The 20,051-nt window shown below is 45.2% G+C and overlaps 1 protein-coding gene across 4 annotated transcripts in view; it reads left to right on the forward strand.

The window, feature by feature from the left end:
* Positions 1-4,772, forward strand: part of ZDHHC1 (zinc finger DHHC-type containing 1) — a 36,666-nt gene extending 31,894 nt beyond the window's left edge. For 2 of the 4 annotated variants that reach the window (XM_043494788.1, XM_043494790.1), the window contains 4 exons: positions 1,055-1,148; positions 2,082-2,193; positions 2,997-3,617; positions 3,660-4,772. In XM_043494788.1, the coding sequence (XP_043350723.1) occupies positions 1,055-1,148; positions 2,082-2,193; positions 2,997-3,523 (733 nt within the window). In that variant the 3' untranslated portion in view covers positions 3,524-3,617; positions 3,660-4,772. The remainder of the gene's footprint in view (positions 1-1,054; positions 1,149-2,081; positions 2,194-2,996; positions 3,618-3,659) is intronic. The other 2 variants (XM_043494789.1, XM_043494791.1) reach the window with 1 other exon arrangement.
* The last annotated feature ends 15,279 nt before the right edge of the window (positions 4,773-20,051 follow it).

Raw genomic sequence — 20,051 nt, forward strand, 5'->3', positions numbered from 1 at the left:
CAGGAAAAAGTGATGGGGCCATGACCCCCTGGTGGCCCCCCTGTTCTGGGAAGGGGGCAGAGAGGAGTGAGCAGTGGGCGGGGCCTCGGGGGAGGGAACGGAGAGGAGCGAGCAGTAGGTAGGGGGCATTGGGAGAAGAGGCAGAGAGGAGCGAGTGGCAGGTGGGAGGGCCTTTGAGGATGAGGGAGGGACCTCGAGGGAGGGGGCGGAGAGGAGTGAGCGGTGGGCGGACTGGGCCTCGGGGGAGGATGCATAAGACCAGCCATACTGGGTCAGACCAAAGGTCCATCTAGCCCAGTGTCCTGTCTTCTGACAGTGGCCAATGCCAGGTGCCCCAGAGGGAATAAACAGAACAGGTCATCAAGTGATCCATCCCAAGTCACCCATTCCCAGCTTCTGGCAAACAGAGGCTAGGGACACCATCTCTGCCCATCTTGGCTAATAGCCATTGCTGGACCTATTCTCCATGAATTTATCTAGTTCCTTTTTGAACCATGGTATAATCCTGGCCTTCATAATGTTCTCTGGCAAAGAGTTCCACAGGTTGACCATGTGTTGTGTGAAGAAATATTTCCTTTTGTTTGTTTTAAAACCTTCATTGGGTGACCCCTAGTTCTTGTGTTATGAGAAGGAGTAAATAACACTTCCCTATTCCCCACACCAGTCATGATTTTATAGACCTCCATCATATCCCCCCTTCGTTGTCTCTTTTCCAAGCTGAAAAGTCCCAGTCTTATTAATCTCTTCTCATATGGAAATCGTTCCATACCCCTCGTGATTTTTGTTGCCCTTTTCCGTACCCTCCTAGTTTTTAGTCCCATGTGCATGTTGAACAGGAGGGGAAACAAGATGGAACTCTGGGGAGTTCCACACAACAGTGCCCTTGGGCGGGCTGGGGGGGGAGGGAGGGAGAGAACAATTGCCCCACAGCACTCTCTTGGAACACCCTGCAAGGAAGGAGCCCAGCCAAGCTGTTTCGAGGCACATGGGCATCAAAGAGTTAACTGTTCCTTAAGAAAGCTGCAATATCTTGTGTATTCTTCATGTGTTTTAGCCTTTCAAAGTTTGGTGTCCACAGTAGTGGAGCAGACCCCGAGCTCAACTCTTCTCCTGAGCTCCCAGCTCTTCAGTCCATAGTCCACACCCAGGTAAGTGGGAGCCTTGCTCTAGCCTGTGAGCTGCTGTGCTTGTACAGTGTCAGCATGTCTCTCACAGACACAGACATATAAAGTGCACCCGACTGTCACTTCGTTCAGACACATGCCTCCTCCTCTTGGGCTCACACAGGTCTGCGCCACTGTAGTGTAGATACTTACTACAGAAACAGCGAGCGTTCTCACCTGTGGAGCAACGTAGCTAGGTCGACCTAGCTTTCTAGTGTAGACCAGCCCACAGAGGCACATGGTCCCATCCCCTCACTTCACACACGGGGATACGCTCTCCTGTCCCCTCACTTCATGCATGCGAACACCCACATATCCCTATCTTCTCTTTTCTTTCACAAAGAACACACCCTGCTCACAGTAACCCAACATGTACACCCCGGTGGCAGTGCATGCAGCATGTGCACTCTCCCACTGTTTCGTCTTCCACCCAACTCAGTACAATGCAGAACACTTTATTTCCAGAGTAAAAAAGGCAGGAACCTTGGGTTCCCTTGGAACCTCTGCCCAGGGAAGGACTGTGTTTTTGGGGCTTCCCAGTGTGCTTAGAATTAATCACCTGTACCACTATGCCACTGCTCTTCATTCCTGATCTGGTGGCAAGTAGTGTGATGCTCTCTCCTTTCTCAGGGCTTATGCCTAATTGTTTCTCATTGCTTTTAACAGAAGGCCTTACTAGGTGGTTGCATACTTCGTAGCTTGTGTAGGCCAAACTCAGTGCACTCAGTAGGGGCTCCTTGCATCAGTCCCCCCACCCCCTCAATCCCTTCCCTCCCAAACTCTAAAATGAAATCATTTATCAAACTGATTTAAAAAATGAAGGAAGTTAAACAGAGACAGGAGTTATAAAAGCTGTCAGTGCAGCATCTTTGAACTAATGAGTGGATCTCCTTTCATCTGAGCTTCTTGTTTTTATAGCAGCAGAAGAAGAGGAAGAAGAAGAAGGTGCATAAGGTTACATCCTCAGACATGGATGAAAAATCCAAGACAAGCAGTCAGCCCAGGTGCCCTCTCCCAGCTACCCAAACAGGTGAGTGTACTTCAGTAAGCCCCTCTGTTCCAGCTGCATTTACATGAGTCAGGCAGGCGAATGTGCCATAGAGAGCCCCTCTCCCAGCACCCTAACCAGGTAAGTGAGCCACAGGGAGCACCTCTATTTGAGCCCCACAATCAGGAGAAATGTAAGGGAATTAGCAGGGAAACAGTAGAAAAACAGAAGAGAGAGGAAAACCAAAGTGAAGAATGCAAATCCCTGGGGAGTTAATACCAAATATCGTAGGCCAGCTAGTTCCAAACTGAGCTCTCTGGAGAGCTGGCTTGTCACGTGATGCCAGTTCGCACTTGGTTGTAGCTCCTTCCTCAGATATCAAGGCTTGTCAGGAACTACAGCTTCAAAAGAGAAAGGGGAAAATGAGAGGCGGCCCAGGGAGAACATAGCCTGCCTTAGAAGGGGAAATGAATTGATCATGTGGTGTTTGGAATACTGTAAAATGTTTAGTGCATGTATTATTCCATTACTCAGAATTAACTTGTGGGCACTTTTTACATCTGGTTTTGCATGAGCATGTATGGGTTTCTTCAATTTTGGTAAAAAGAAAAGGAGTACTTGTGGCACCTTAGAGACTAACAAATTTGTTAGTCTCTAAGGTGCCACAAGTACTCCTTTTCTTTTTGCGAATACAGACTAACACGGCTGCTACTCTGAAACCTTCAATTTTGGTGGATCAGTCCCTTTTTTATCTTAATTGCCCCGGAACTGGAACATGTGTCTGGGGATGAGGAAAACCACAGTCTCTTCTGATGCTTCCATTTTTCCTTTCTTTCTACCTTCAGAATTTTCAGCCACTGCTACCATCTCATCATCCTCCCACAGCCTTCATCTCCCTATGCCAGCTTTCCCTCACAGAGCTGCTATGCCTGCAAGCAGCATTGGCCATGTCCAGGCAGCTGGACCTCCTGTTGAATACCACTCAGAGTCTGCAGAGTCCATGGATGAGATCCCTGTGGCTCAGACCCGCCTCGGGAGCGCTTCCCCTATGAGGGCTTCCAACAAAAGCCTTAACAACTTTCACCATCATTCCTTGTCCACAGCACATGCCAGAGGTGATGGGGAGAAGAATCTATATCCTGGGCACCTGCTAAAAAGGAAAAGGTGCCAGAGAGCCAGTGATGGGCAACAAGAGCTGGAACTGCTCTCTAAGATACCTGCTGTGTTTGTGAGTGAGAGCAGTGGTGAGCCTCTAGTCCAACCTGGTGAGTTAGCATCCAAGCCCCATCACAGGAAGTGCACTAGCAAACAGCGTGTGGATGAGCAGGACCCACCCTTGTGGGACATGAGGACAAACACAAGAGCAGCTTAGGCATACTCCTTCCAAAGCTTACTTTCCAGGATTTTGTCTTCAAGGGAAGGGAAAGGAGGTTGCTCACTCCACAAACATGTTGGTGTCCAAAGATGTTGATTCCAGTGTCTCATCTTATTCCATGGAGTCAACTGAGTTCAGATTCTTTGATGGAAAGATTCTTCTTTCCAGCAGACCAAGCTGCAGAGCAGAAGGAAACCTGTTATGCCACCTTCCTGACTGCTGCCTGCTTCAAGATCATCAGCATGTGCATCAGAGCAGGGTGAGATGTTAGCAACTCAGCTTCCTTCCCATTACCCTGGGGAAGCAGTGAGTGTCCTTGGGGCATAGACTGCAATATGGGGACTTCAGGTGTTCCCCAATGTCCTGGAGAGCCCAGACCCAAACTGTGGTCACCACCAGACTGCAAAGAGACATTTATTGCTGCCCCACCAGAAGCAAGAGTTACCATGGTGACAGACCAGAGAATTCTGCTTACCTTGGCACATTACTATGGGATACTATGGAAATCTGCTTCCCCTAGGCAGCGGGACACTACCTCTCCAACTGAAACTTGTGCTGACTCCACCAACATCCTGGCCTTCTGGAAAGTTGTTTGCCATTAATGTTGTTACATGGTTTATGTGTGAAAGAGGGGAGCATTGAGCCCAGATATCTGAGGATTGGTTTCTAACCATCTCTATGTATTGGCTTAACTTGTGAAGAATGTGTATTGGGATGGTTTTACCCCTCAGAGGGTTGAGTGACCCATATGTGCTAGCCACTGAAATTAACATGCTTAAATCTCCCAAGAGGTAATTCCTATTATCTCAGTCCAGAATGCAGCTTCCCTCTTCTATACTGCCCAATAGTAACAAGGGTCTTTGAGCGTGATGGGCAGCACATGTGTGCGTGTGTGAGCAATACCTGTAGGGCACTCAGCCTGGTAGCAGGGATAGAGCCATCATACCACTGGAGTATCACTGCTAGGTAATGCCCTTGTAGCATTGTTTCCACTTCTTTCATCTGTCATTGTCTATATCTGTCATCTAGGTGAAATTCACCTTGTGCAAACTTGGCTTGAAATGATCAGAAGGCTGATTACTCCCATTGGCCTGGAAAGGGCTGGAAAATTCTCTCAAACAGTAGCCACTGAATCACAACTTATTCCTTTTTGTTCCCTCCTCATGCAACAATATTCTGAGTCTTGTTGTGTGGAGCTCCATAATTAGTTCTGTCCACAATAAAAATTTTCTATGACCTTTGCTAATCATTTTCCATTCTTCATTGCAATAGCTGTTTGTTCCTTTGTCCCTGGCCATTTGGTGGTGCCCAGGATATGAAGAGGTGTAGAGGCAGCTTCACCTATCTCAGCTGTCATGGCTAGTCCTCATATGGCTAAACTGTCCACTGTGAGAATGGGACCCTATGCACAGCACCTCACTGGCCATCAGAAAATACTGCTTTTTCCTGGATGTAGAGAAGCAGCTCCCTTATCAAGTGGGTCACGTGACAGAGGCTGAGTCACTTTGCTGCAGCTGGAGTTGAATGATGAAAGAGGCAGGAGGAGAGCAGCAGGGGTCCAAATGTCCACTTTATCCCACAGCTGTGATACAGGTTTCAGAGTAGCAGCCGTGTTAGTCTGTATTCGCAAAAAGAAAAGGAGTACTTGTGGCACCTTTAGAGACTAACAAATTTATTTGAGCATAAGCTTTCGTTAGCTACAGCTCACTTCATCGGATGCATTTGGTGGAAAATACAGTGGGGAGATTTATATACACACACAGAGAACATCAAACAATGGGTTTTATCATACACACTGTAAGGAGAATGATCACTTAAGATGAACCATCACCAGCAGCGGGGGGGAAAGGAGGAAAACCTTTCGTGGTGACAAGCAAGGTAGGCTATTTCCAGCAGTTAACAAGAACTATAATGTCACGGATAACCTGGTGGCTGAACTTTGTGACTTTGTCCTCACCCATAACTATTTCACATTTGGGGACAATATATACCTTCAAATCAGCGGCACTGCGATGGGTACCTGCATGGCCCCACAGTATGCCAACATTTTTATGGCTGACTTAGAACAACGCTTCCTCAGCTCTCGTCCCCTAATGCCCCTACTCTACTTGCGCTACATTGATGACATCTTCATCATCTGGACCCATGGAAAAGAAGCCCTTGAGGAATTCCACCATGATTTCAACAATTTCCATCCCACCATCAACCTCAGCCTGGACAGTCCACACAAGAGATCCACTTCCTGGACACTACGGTGCTAATACGCGATGGTCACATAAACACCACCCTATATCGGAAACCTACTGACCGCTATTCCTACCTACATGCCTCTAGCTTTCATCCAGATCATACCACACGATCCATTGTCTACAGGCAAGCTCTACGATATAACTGCATTTGCTCCAACCCCTCAGACAAAGACAAACACCTACAAGATCTCTATCATGCATTCCTACAACTACAATACCCACCTGCTGAAGTGAAGAAACAGATTGACAGAGCCAGAAGAGTACCCAGAAGTCACCTACTACAGGACAGGCCCAACAAAGAAAATAACAGAACGCCACTAGCCATCACCTTCAGCCCCCAACTAAAACCTCTCCAACGCATCATCAAGGATCTACAACCTATCCTGAAGGACGACCCATCACTCTCACAGATCTTGGGAGACAGGCCAGTCCTTGCTTACAGACAGCCCCCCAACCTGAAGCAAATACTCACCAGCAACCACACACGACACAACAGAACCACTAACCCAGGAACCTATCCTTGCAACAAAGCCCGTTGCCAACTGTGTCCACATATCTATTCAGGGGACACCATCATAGGGCCTAATCACATCAGCCACACTATCAGAGGCTCGTTCACCTGCGCATCTACCAATGTGATATATGCCATCATGTGCCAGCAATGCCCATCTGCCATGTACATTGGTCAAACTGGACAGTCTCTACGTAAAAGAATAAATGGACACAAATCTGACGTCAAGAATTATAACATTCAAAAACCAGTTGGAGAACACTTCAATCTCTCTGGTCACTCGATTACAGACCTAAGAGTGGCTATCCTTCAACAAAAAACCTTCAAAAACAGACTCCAACGAGAGACTGCTGAATTGGAATTAATTTGTAAACTGGATACAATCAACTTAGGCTTGAATAGAGACTGGGAATGGATGAGTCATTACACAAAGTAAAACTATTTCCCCATATTATTTCTCCCCCTCACCCCACCCCCCACTGTTCCTCAGATGTTCTTGTTAACTGCTGGAAATGGCCTACCTTGCTTGTCACCATGAAAGGTTTTCCTCCTTTCCCCTCCCGCTGCTGGTGATTGCTCATCTTAAGTCATCACTCTCCTTACAATGTGTATGATAAAACCCATTGTTTCATGTTCTCTGTGTGTGTATATAAATCTCCCCACTGTATTTTCCAACAAATGCATCCGATGAAGTGAGCTGTAGCTCACGAAAGCTTATGCTCAAATAAATTTGTTAGTCTCTAAGGTGCCACAAGTACTCCTTTTCTTTTAGCTGTGATACAGGGAGCTGTGGGAATCGGCCTTCGGCGCAGGAAAGCTGTTGCTTCATTTAGTGGACAATTAGGGCTGGAATTCCTGGCACTTAGATACAATCATAGCGAGTGCTGTAGATTAGACAAGGGATGGTGCCTGGATACCACAATGATGGGCATGTTCTAAATGTATCAGATGGATAGAAATGAGGCAGGCGTCTCAGACAGCCAGCCCCTTTCAGGCAAGTTTCCTCATATGCCAACCTCCCACTGTGAGCTCAGCACTCACCTAGTGAGTGCAAAGGCCCTTACCTACACTCAGCACTTAGTTTCTCTTCCCTGCCCGGGCAGTGTTCAGCTGCCAGAGGAATTCACTAGCTGTCCTGTTAATGTTAGGGTGGAGAGGCAGATGCTTCAGGGCGGGGACTTTGCTTTGAAGTTTGAATCTGTGCATTCTTTTTCAAGGGATTGCACGTGGTCGTTCCACTTCAGACGTGCATGTGCCCTGTGCACCAGTCATCCATATTCCCCTTGGCGTTACCCACTGGGGCAGCGCTTGTGCCCTTTGCCACCTCGTGCTGCTGTGCAACAGTATAAGGGCGGAGCCGCCCCGTATCTCTCCTTCGCACCCATGATCAGCAGTCAGAGTGCATCAGCTTACTATTGCATGTGGTCTCCTGCTCCAGGGGGTTTCTCTCCCTTCTGTAAATAGTTATTTAGTAGTACTCAGTGTAAGTTAGTGTTGGTTTTCCGTGGTTATTTTCTATGGCAAGTGTGGGTGTTGAGCCCTTACTATACAAAGGGTATGCCTTCAGAGGGTTGGAGGGGTTAACGTCAACGGGTCTGGTACATGTAGTTCTGTGAAAGCTTTGGTTGTAACTCTTTTGAACTCAGGTAATACATCGTGTTGGGGAATGTAAATATCACCACAGCTTAGAATGTAAAGCTCTGTTATATTGTTCCACAACCCCTGTGGGCTAGTTGTCGTGTGAAATGAAGACTAAGGCCTGGTCTACAATTGGAAATTAGGTCAGAATGGCTACATCACCCCAAAGCTGGTGGGTCACAGTAATGTTCCTAATGCATAGGCACCACTGCAACTGCTGCTAATTGGGCCCCTTATTAGCAGTCTCAGAAGCGGGGGTGTGTGTGAGCAGGAAGAGAGCTTCCAGTGCTCTTCTCTTTGTCCTCATTCTGTGAGAATTAAGATTACAGTTTCCAGGGCATCTTTCTCCAGCACTGAATAAAGCAGAGTAGCATTCAGCAATTCGAGGGACTTTATTCTGAGATCAGAAAGTGAACCTGTCCCTTGAACAAACTCCTGACTTGTGAGAAACAATGCCCTTAATTGGCCATTTCCGCCTAGGGAAATTCAGCCTATTACCAGGAAAGACCAATTTGTTTGCAGAGTACTGACAGATAACTGGAATCCACCTTAGTGCTGGTTTAAATATCATGGTACTTGGTCACCTGCCATCTGCTCTGTCAGTCCAAACCTTCCAGCTTGGTCTCTTCTGTGCAGTCTCTCTACTCTGCACCAGATGGGGGCATGACCCCCTTCCTGGCAGCATCTCAGGGCATGGCATGGCTATTTGGCTTTGGCAGAAAAATCCTGCCTTTGGAGGATATCAGTCAGTTTCCTGTTCATTTGAGAACTTTTCTCAGTTAAACCCTTGGTGCCCTCTGCTCCTGGGAGCTGCCTCTGCCCTGTCTTTGTGTGAGCTGGGTCCTGACAGAGCAGCATTAGGGGGTCAGTGTGCATGGAGGCTCCCCTTCACCCTCCGGGTAAAACAGAGGAGGGAGAGGAGCCCCAGCATTGCTGGCCGCACAGGATTGTGAAATTCTCTGGAGGGCATAGCCAGCTGTCCCCTCTCGTTCCTGGCTTGGGCCAAAGACAAGAGGCCTCATTCTCTGTTATCAGTTCAAGGGCAACTTATCAAGCTGTGGGCACAGGGGGTCTTTTGTTTTACAGTACCCTCTTTCCTCCTCCCCCCTGCTCTAGGACAGGGAGAGCGAAGCTCCAGGACCAAGCTCTGGATGTTGGTCATACACCATGGAGCTACATTAACCCTGCAACACCATCACCAGGAGACGGTAATGTACACATATTGCACAAGCCCCCCAAATACTTCAGTGTGTTTTGTAGCAAGTCACATTACAGAAGCCCTGTCCCTATGGTGACAACCTCCTACCCCAGACTGTAGAGCCAGCCAGTGACTGATTCCTGTCCTCCCTTAGCACAGCAGAATAGGACTGCCAAACCTGCAGAGCACACTCCAAGGGGGGGCAGGGTAGGGTAGGGCAGAGCAGAAGATGAAGGATATAAGGGAGGCCATATGGGGTTTGGCCTCTCCTTGCAATTCCCCAGGACCCCAAAACTATCCCATAAAGCTAATCAAATATTGCCCAGAATGCACTGAGCTGGGACTGAGGGAGATTATAATGGCAGTGTAGATAGCACCTCTGCTAATAGGTGGTGCTGTATCTTTATCTTAAAGTTGTCTTGTTTTCATAGTATGTTGGGTTTTTTTGGCAGAGAGGTTTGGGAGGGGCCGATAAGTCCTGCCTCTGTTTGCTTGAGTTGTTACATGCAATATTGCAATAAATCCTTTGATTTCTATAAACGAGTATTCAAGTTAGAGCTGAGCAAATTATTGACTTTCTGTTTTGGTGGCTGAAAAGAAAAAAAATCAGTGACAAAACAAAACTGATATTTTTTTGCTTTGCTTGCCAAAATGAAAATTCAAAAAAAAAATTATTTGGATGGAACTAAAGGTTTCAAACATTTTTGAAAAAAGAAAAGGAGTACTTGTGGCACCCTAGAGACTAACAAATTTATTAGAGCATAAGCTTTCATGAGCTGTAGCTGTAGCTCACGAAAGCTTATGCTCTAATAAATTTGTTAGTCTCTAAGGTGCCACAAGTACTCCTTTTCCTCTTATAGATACAGACTAACACGGTTGCTACTCTGAAACATTTTGAAATGACATTTAGAAAATGTTGATTCCAAACAACATGATTCATTCTGAAACAAAATATATGAACAGTTCATTTTGAAAATGGCAAAATGACCCATTTTGACTTTTTTCAAAAACATTTTTCTTCATTTTATATTTGGCTCCAACTGTTAGCTCAATTTGACCCAAATTGGTGAAACTGCGTTTTTTGTCAAATTTACTATTTGACTGAAAAATTCCACCTAGCTCTAATTACAAATGGTTGCAGCAGCTTCAAGATGGCAAAAGTACTTTTACCTAAGATAAAAAGAAAAGGAGTACTTGTGGCACCTTAGAGACTAACAAATTTATTAGAGCATAAGCTTTCGTGAGCTACAGCTCACTTCATCGGATGCATTTTCCGATTTGAAGTGAGCTGTAGCTCACGAAAGCTTATGCTCTAATAAATTTGTTAGTCTCTAAGGTGCCACAAGTACTCCTTTTCTTTTTGCGAATACAGACTAACACGGCTGCTACTCTGAAACCTTTACCTAAGATATTTACTGGTCATGCAGAGGAGACTAATTTGTGAATATAGATCCTGTCACACTAACTGAATATGTTTTTTTTTTATGAGATTACAAGTTTGGTTGAAAAAGGTAGATAGTGTTGATGTAAGATACTTAGACTTCTGTAAGGTATTTGACTTGGTACTGCATGGCATTTGGATTGAAAAATTAGAAAGTAGGCCTATCACACGAATAAAACAATTAATCTCATGATTTAAAAAATTATTTGTTATTAATTGCACTGTTAAAGAATAATAGAATACCATTTATTTAAATATTTTTGGATGTTTTCTCATTTTCAAATATATTGATTTCAATTACCACACAATACAAAATGTACGGTGCTCACTCTATATTATTATTTTTGATTACAAATATTTGCACAGTAAAAAAACAAAAGAAATAGTATTTTTCAATTCTCCTAATACAAGTACTGTAGTGCAATCTCTTTACCTGGAAAGTTGAACTTATAAATGTAGAATTATGTACAAAAAAACCTGTACTCAAAAATAAAAATAAAACTTTAGAGCCTACAAGTCCACTCAGTCCTACTTCTTGTTCAGCCAATCGCTCAGACAAACAAATTTGTTTACATTTGCAGGAGATAATGCTGCCCGCTTCTTGTTTACAATGTCACCTGAAAATGAGAACAGGTGTTTGCATGACACTGTTGTAGCCAGCATTGCAAGATATTTACGTGCCAGATGCGCTAAAGATTCATTGGCTATTAGCCAGGATGGGCAGGGATGGTGTCCCTAGCCTCTGTTTGCCAGATGCTGGGAATAAGCGACAGGGAAAGGATCACTTGATGATTACCTGTTCTGTTCATTCCCTCTGGGGCACCTGGCATTGACCACTGTCAGAAGACAGGATACTGGGCTAGAAGGACCTTTGATCTGACCCAGTATGGCCGTTCTTCTGTTCTTATGTCCCTTCATACTTCAACCACCCTTCCAGAGGACATGCATTCATGCCAATGACAGGTTCTGCTCGATAACGACCCAAAGCAGTGCAGATGGATGCATGTTCATTTTCATCATCTAAGTCAGATGTCACCGGCAGAAGGTTGATTTTATTTTTTGGTGGTTCAGTTGTGTCGTTTCTGCATTGGAGCATTTCTCTTTTAAGACTTCTGAAAGCATGCTGCACACCTCGTCCCTCTCAGACTTTGGAAGGCACTTCAAATTCTTAAACCTTGGGTCAAGTGCTGTAGCTATCTTTAGAAATCTCACATTGGTACCTTGTTTGCTTTTTGTCAAATCTGCAGTTAAAGTGTTCTTAAAATGAACATGTGCTGGGTCATCATCCGAGACAGCTATAACATGAAGTATAGGGCAGAATGTGGGTAAAACAGAGCAGGAGGCATACAATTCTCCTCCAAGGACTTCAGTCACAAATTTAAGTCATGCATTTTTTTTTTAACAAGTGTCATCAGCATGGAAACATGTCCTCTGGAATGGTAACCAAAGCATGAAGGGGCATACGAATGTTTAGCATATCTGGCACGTAAATACCTTGCAATGATGGCTACAAAAGTGCCATGCAAATGCCTGTTCTCACTTTCAGATGACATTGTAAATAAAAAGCGGGCAGCATTATGTCCCGTAAAAGTAAACAAACTTGTTTGTCTTAGCGATTGGCTGAACAAGAAGTAGGACTGAGTGGACTTGTAGGCTCTAAAGTTTTATTTTTATTTTTGAGTACAGGTTTTTTTGTACATAATTCTAAAACTGTAGGCTCTAAAGTTTTACATTGTTTTGTTTTTTGAGTGCAGTTATATAACAAAAAAAATCTACTTTTGTAAGTTGCACTTTCACAGTAAAGAGATTGCACCTCAGTACTTGTGTGAGGTGAATTGAAAAATACTATTTCTTTGTTTATCATTTTTACAGTGCAAATATTTGTAATAAAAATAATAATATAAAGTGAGCTCTATACACTTTGTATTCTGTGTTGTAATTGAAATCAATATATTTGAAAATGTAGAAAAACATCCAAAATATTTAATAAATTTCTATTGGTATTTCTATTGGTATTCTATTGTCTAACAGTGTGATTAAAAGTGCGATTAATTTTTTTAATTGTGATTAATCACAGTTAATTCACGCGATTAACTCAAAAAATTAATCGACAGCTCTACTAGAAAGATATGAAATTAACACAGCACACATTAAATGGATGCAAAGCTGGCTAACACATAGGTCTCAAAATGTAATTGTGAATGGTGAACCATCATTGAATGGGTGTGTTTCTACTGGGGACTCTCTGGGATTGGTTCTTGGCCCTATTCTATGTAACATTTTTATGAATGACCTGGAAGAAACATAAAATCATCACTGATGATTGCTTGCAGATGATACAAAAATTGGGGGAGTGGTAAATAATGAAGAGGACAGGTCACTGATTCAGGGCAATCTGGATCACTTGGTAAACTGGACTGATGCGAACAATACATATTTTAATATAGCTAAATGCATACAACTAGGAACAAAGAATGTAGGTCATACTTTCAAGATTGGGGGACTCTACCTTGGGAAGCAGTGACTCTGAAAAAGATTTGGGGGTCATGGTGGATAGTTAGCTGAACATGAGCTTCCAGTGTGACACTGAGGCCAAAAGGGCTAATGCAATCCTGGTATGCATAAAAAGACGAATCGAGTGGGAGTAGAGAGGTGTTTTTACCTCTGTGTTTGGCACTGGTGTGGCCACTGCTGGAATAATGCATCCAGTTCTTGTATCCACAATTCAAGAAGGATGTTGATATTTAGTTTAACAAAGAGAAGGTTAAGGAGTGACTTGACTATATCTATAAATGCCTATATGGGGAACAAATAGTTAATAATGCCTGGAAGTTGAAGATAGACAAATACAGACTGGAAATAAGGCGTAACTTTCTAACGGTGAGAATAATTAACCTTTGGAACAATTTACCAAGGACCATGGGGGCTTCTCCATCATGGACGCTTGAAATCAAGATTGGATGTTTTTCTGAAATATCTGCTGTAGGAAATATTTTTGGGGCAGGTTTCTGGCCTATATTATACAGCAGGTCAGACTAGATGACCACAGTGGTCCCTTCTGGCCTTGGAATCTATAAATCTGTGAATGTGAGCAGTGGACAGACTTTGACCCGTTGCTCTCTGAATGAGTGGACCAATGGGAAAGAAGCACAGTACCTAGCCATGCCTCTGGATGGTGATGCGAAAGCCTTTTACCTGCAGCTTCTCAGTGCAGATCATGGATCTTACAGACAGCCATGCAAACACTTATACAACTGCTATGAGAGGGGATTGGCCTTTCTGAAACACTGGAAGGAATAGAAGCCCGGAGGCGGCATAAAAGGGAATCCCTGCACAGTTATTTGTGTGCATTGAGGAGACAGTTCGATAGGGCTGTGCCATCCTGGCCAGGACATGGCTCGAGGTGGCTGTCAGCTGTTGGAAGCGGACTCAAGGGAAGTGGAACCTGCTGTGCCAAATCTGGAACAGGCAATCCAGAGGGGGGACTATGCCCAGTGGTAATCCAAGAGAAAATCTCGCATGAAAAGTCATCTTATAAATGGTTTAACGGGAACTTCATAACCTGCTCGTGCAGGAGGATAGCATATTAGATAAACCTATGGACCTGATTATATGCAGAGGTACATACATGGAAGCAATAACAGGGGTTTCCGGATAAGATGTTAATTCCCTGGCCCAAAGTGACTCCTTTATACGAGATGCAGCACTTCAAGAAATAATTGCTAAAGGGCTAAAGAACTGGAAGAGGCCCAAGCTATACACAGGCATCCCAGGGGTCAGAAGAGAGAGTTTCCTGAATGGGTCTTAGTCCTGATGACATTTGCAGGCAATATGGGGGCTAAGACCATTGGATACAGAATTGCCCAAACAGAGGGAAGCCACACCAGAGAAATTAGAAGTTGCTGATGTAGTAGGACCATCAGCAGCAGCTGTAGGGACGGCGCATGTGAAGAGATGCGCAAATACCAGTTACGATGTATCTGGCAATATCAACAGTGCTGTTGGACTCAGGATCTGCAATAAGTCTGATCCATGGAGAACACCCAGTGTTGAAAGAACGAAAAATTTGTACAGCAGGAGTTAAATTGATGACTATTATTCATCAGCCACTGCAGACAAACCGGAGAAATCCAGCTCTCACTGAATCTGGGCTCTCTGCATAGTAAATGGACATTCATAGTGGTGACCAATATTTCTGGTGCTGTTGTATTGGGAGTGGATCTGAAGGCATCACAGGGGTCAGTAGCAGGAAGATCCAATCCCGGGTCAATGGGTTGGGGAGGTGAGGTCGAGTGAGACAGCCAGGCAGCAGGGCAAGACAATCTAGGCAGCACCTAGCAGGCAACGGTCTGTTGTTCAGACAGCTTCATGTTCCTATTAGGGCTTTCATATTGTCCAGGCACCCAATGAGAGTACAAAAAGGGCAGTTTAGGTTAGACGTTAGGAGAAACTTCCTAACTCTCAGGGTGGTTAAGCACTGGAATAAATTGCCTAGGGAGATTGTGTAATTGCCATCATTCGTCAAGATCATCTTTTATTTCCTTGGTGAGACCAAGATGGAACTGGTGTAGCTGGGTTGGCTCATTCCAAGCCACATCCGGCACCAGTTGTCAGAACCGGGCTGCATATGTTGCAGCTAATCCAGAGGTCTGCCGGAGTCTCTGTAGAGCTACCTCTGTAGTGCAAGCTCAGTGTGGGGTCAATGAAAATTGCCTGGGGTGATCCTGATCGAGCAGAGGGGACACTCAGTGCAGGGCCTCACTTGTTAGAAGGCCGATGACCAGTCCTGCCTTTGGCTCGGGAAATAGAGCCTACACTGGGTTATAAAACCCAAATACTTGCTACTGGTCCCTTTGTAGTGCTCTGGTAATGACACTGTTGGATCCTGCAGTGGTTGGGAAGGAATTTGAATCATGGTTGTTACACTAGGTTTGCCAGCAACTCCAGATAACCAAGGTGAGGACCTGTGTTATCCACTTGCAAGTAATGGGGGAGTGGAGAGAATACACTGGACCATTGGTTTCATGCTTAACATCTTACTCAGTGGAGATGTTGATAAATGCAAAGTAATGCTCATTGGAAAATGTAATCCCAACTATACCTACAAATTGGAGTCTAATCCCATTCAAGACAGATTTGGAGTCGTGGATAGTTCTCAGAAAACATCTGCTCAATGTGCAGCGACAGTCAGAAAAGCGAACCGAATGTTAGGAACCATTAGGAAAGGGATAGATAATAAGACAGTAAATATCATATTGTCACTATATACATCCATAGTATGCCCACTCTTGACTGCTTGGTGCTGTTCTGGATGCCCCATCTCAAAAAAGATGTATTAGAAATGGAAAAAATACAGAGAAGGGCAACAAAAATGATGAGGGGGATGGAAAAGCTTCCGTATGAGGAGAGATTAAAAAGACAGGGACTGTTCAGTTTGGAAAAGAGATGACTGAGGGGGGAGATGAGAGAGGTCTAAAAAATCATGACTGGAGAAAGTGACTAGGGAAGTGTTATTTATCCCTTCACATAACACAAGAACCAGAGCTGACCTGATGAAATTAACAGGCAGCAGGTTCGAAACAAACAAAAGGAAGTATTTCTTCACACAACACTGTGAACCTGTGGAACTTGTTGCCATAGGATGTTGTGAAGGCCAAAAGTATAATTTGCTCCATCAATGGCCATTGACCAAGATGGTCAAGGATGCAACCCCATGCTCTGGGTGTCCCTAAACCTCAAACTGCCAAGTATTGGGACTGAATGACAGTTGATTATCACTTGATAATTGCCCTGTTCTGTTCATTCCCTCTGAAGAACCTGGCATTGGCCACTGTCGGAAGACAGGATACTGAACTAAATAAACCATTGGTGTGACCCAGTGTGGGTTTTCTTAGGTTCTTACATTAAAACCTGTGACACAGGGATACAAAGTCACCTTTTGTCATCTTTGCATACAACACTGGCCAGATATCTGTATTCAATGTAAAAAAATACAGTACTTTTTTGTTCATTTAAAGATTCATCTGTAGATTTTTTAAAATTTACATTTTTTAACATTTTACATTTTGTAAAATTTTGTGTAAGTTTGTAAAACTGAAAGCATATAACATTTAGGAACTTACGTCACCATTCACATAATCTCCAAATGTTAAACTTTAGCTTGCCATTTTTTTGCCCCTTCATTTTTACATTGGCACTACCACACATTTACCGTTATTCTACAGTTATTCACCATTATTCAACTATCCATTCCTCTGCTTAGGACACTATTTTTGGACTCCAAACTCATGTTTCCCTGTGACATGATGTTCCGACAGCAAGAACCAGCAAGGCCTCCTCCACCTACACAGGTGGGTGCCATTGGCAGTGTCTTATATCAGAGAGCTGAGATCAGCATGCCAGGAGGTGGAGGAACAGATGAGCTGGAAGCAAGCATGCCAGGCATAACATGCAAGGAAAAAGAATTGTGTGTCCATCGAGGTAGGTGAGAAGGTATGTCAATGCAGCTAGAAAAGGCATCCAGGAAAAAAGTCCAAACTTACTCCTTTTTGGAGGGGACACATTAACTAAGAAACTAAACAGTTTATCCTTGTCAATACAAAACATATGTCAAGAACTGGTTCACAGAGCCATTGGGGCAGGCAGACACTGGGGATGCTCAGCAGCCATCACAGGGTGTAGCAGAAATGGGTTTGGAAATACCCCAGCAGGTTCCTATAGCTTGTAATTGGAGACCAGTTGTGGACAAAGAATTGCTGGTATGTCCTCAGAAACTCACCATATTACAGTCCTCAACAGCGAAACTACCCCCAATAGATAGGCCTAATGTGGAGGACACGAACCCTTTACTCAATGATAAACTAGAGCCAACTACAAGAGGTGTCTCCGTGACTGGATACAGCACTCAAGGGGCAGACCAACATGGAAACTCGAGTATCTGTCAGACTGCCCGCATTCCTAGGAGTTACATCAGTAGCACTTGTGTTACTATTTTCAAATTCTTATGAAACTGAAGGGGGAGTTGTAACGGCCAGTGTGAACAGCACCTCCACCAATAGATGATGCTGTTATCTTATTTTAGTGTTAAGTTGTGTTGTTTTGATATTATGTTGGGATGTGACTACATTGCATCTGAGACCAAGTGGGGCTCGTGCTAGTGTGCTAAAAATAGGGGCGTGGATGCTGTGGCACCAGTGGAGGCTCAGGCCAGCTACCTGCGCTTTGACCCAAGGATGTAGAGGGAGCTTGAGTCGCTAGCTCCTCTGCCAAGGCTGCAGTCTCCACGCTGCTATTTTTAGTGTGCTAGCTGAGGCCCATCTACCACAAGTCTGTCTGTCTGGGCTGGAAGGCTCACTCCCAGCTGCAGTGTAGACATACCTTTGTTGCCTTGTTTCAAGGGGACTAAGAAGAAGTTAATTCTGCTTGTGTGTGCTGGAGTTGTTACTTACTCAGTGGAGATGCTGATAAATACAAATGCACATTGAAAAACCTAAACCCAACTATAATTCCAATGCACATTGGAAAACGTAATCCCAACTATACCTGCAAAGTGATGGGTCTAATTTATCTGTTCCCACTCAAGACAGAGATTGGAGTCGTGGATAGTTCTCATAAAACATCTGCTCAATGTGCAGCGGCAGTCAGAAAAGCAAACCGAATGTTAGGAATGTTACTTGCAGTGTCCTAATAAACTCCTTGAGTTCTGTAAGCCGATATGACAGTACACTCCAAGGGCGCATTGCACCTCATTCAGGACAAAACTGCAGATGTCCCTAAACCAGTGCGGCATGGCCCCTGCTCAGACCAGTAGAGTGCGAAATAATCGATGGATGACCCTAGCCTAGGGAGCCCTCAGACACAGAGACGTTTTGCCAGAACCTCAGTAAGTCCCAAAGAGACACAGGAGCCATGAGCCTGTTAATTTAGACTGTCATGGGGTGCAGTGGGAGGACAGATGGACCTTCCTGCAACTTACTCAAGGCAAATGGTCCTGGGAGGCTGTGCCACAGGGCAATGCTTCCATGCTCGGAACGCTGGCCCATCTGTCCATTCTCCATTCCTTGTTTCTCGTCGGTGTTTTCTCTGATGTTGCAGGGGCACAGTAGAGATGGCGGTCCATTCCCCAAGACCCAATGCAGGCTTGTTTTTCACATGACGCGCTCCTGTTCAGTTCGTCGCCTGAGCTTTTCTCTGTGCGGGCTGCCTCCTGGGAGGCTCCTTTGGAGTTGGAGCATGAGTTGGAGCATGCCCTGCATGGTCACTCAGAGACCAGACTATCCCCTTGCCCAACATCTCCGATTGTCAGTTCTGCGCACCCACCCTGCCCCTGCTTCATGAGAACGGCCAGCAGGAATTTCTGTTGGAGGGGAGCTATCCCTGTGCTGTAACAGACATTGGAGCAGGAGTAAGGGGAGGTGATTTGTGGCCCCCGATCCTGGGGCTGTTGAGGGCTGTTCTAATTTGCACACTCTGCAAGGATACCTACTGGCCTTGTGACAGCTGAGGAATAGAGGGTGCACAGTATCCCCTGGCTTGCAAACTCTGTGCCCTTGAACATGGCTGCTTGTGGGAAGTGTAGCCAGCTCTGCAGCCCTGGCACTGGCCCCCTCCTCTGGGATAGCCTGCAGGGGAGGGTCATGTACAGCTGCTTTGTAGCCACTTCCCGCCAACCTAGATATTTCATTCCAAGAGCGTCTCTCTCCGTGTCCTCACTCTCCCCTGGGCTCCCTTCTAACATCGAGAGGAGCTTCTCCCCACCCCAAGCCCTTCCCTGAACTCTGGGTATAGATTCCCAGCTTCCCCTGCTCCCTTATGTGAGGACTTTGTATTCCAAGGTGCTATGGTGACAACTAGACATAACAAAATCAGTTGCTTGGAAAACAAGTCTGCTGTGAAACCCAACCCTCTGTTGACAGCTGGGTGGGGCGGGCAGCTTTCCAACCCTGTGTCAGGCATACATTGCTGGGGGTAAGTGCAGAGCTGCAGCAGCTCTCCAGACATGAGCGCGTCTTGCCTCTTCTGCTCAGGTTCTCAACCCCCCCAGGAGGATGGAGATATGGGTGAGGAGTGGCTGGGGGACAGGCACCAAGCAAGTTTATGCAGCTGCTCCAAGCAAATGAGTCAGACTTCAATTTTTTCACTGTCATAAATACAGCTCATTGGGAAGCCGCGTTGTGCCCCAGAAAGAGAGGCCAATGCCAATATTCCCAGCCCAGGTTTCAAGCCCAGACTTAAGGAGCTAGTCTTCTGCTACTTAGCGAGCACATCAAATGTTTAAGAGACCAATGCCAGCATGGCCTTTTGATGCGTGACGGGACTGAAACAGCACAGGATTGCGCCCCAAGTCTGTGTCCCCCTTACAGAAGCTGATCTATACTGGGCTTTGGTTTAGTTTGGTCTGCAACAAACAGAAAAGTATTTCAGCATTGCATCTCTAAACATGCATCTCCCAGCCTTGGGGGGAAACAGTCCAGCCACCTGTAAGAGCT

The sequence above is a fragment of the Dermochelys coriacea genome, chromosome 12 (assembly GCF_009764565.3).
Source record: "Dermochelys coriacea isolate rDerCor1 chromosome 12, rDerCor1.pri.v4, whole genome shotgun sequence".
NCBI lineage: Eukaryota > Metazoa > Chordata > Testudines > Dermochelyidae > Dermochelys > Dermochelys coriacea.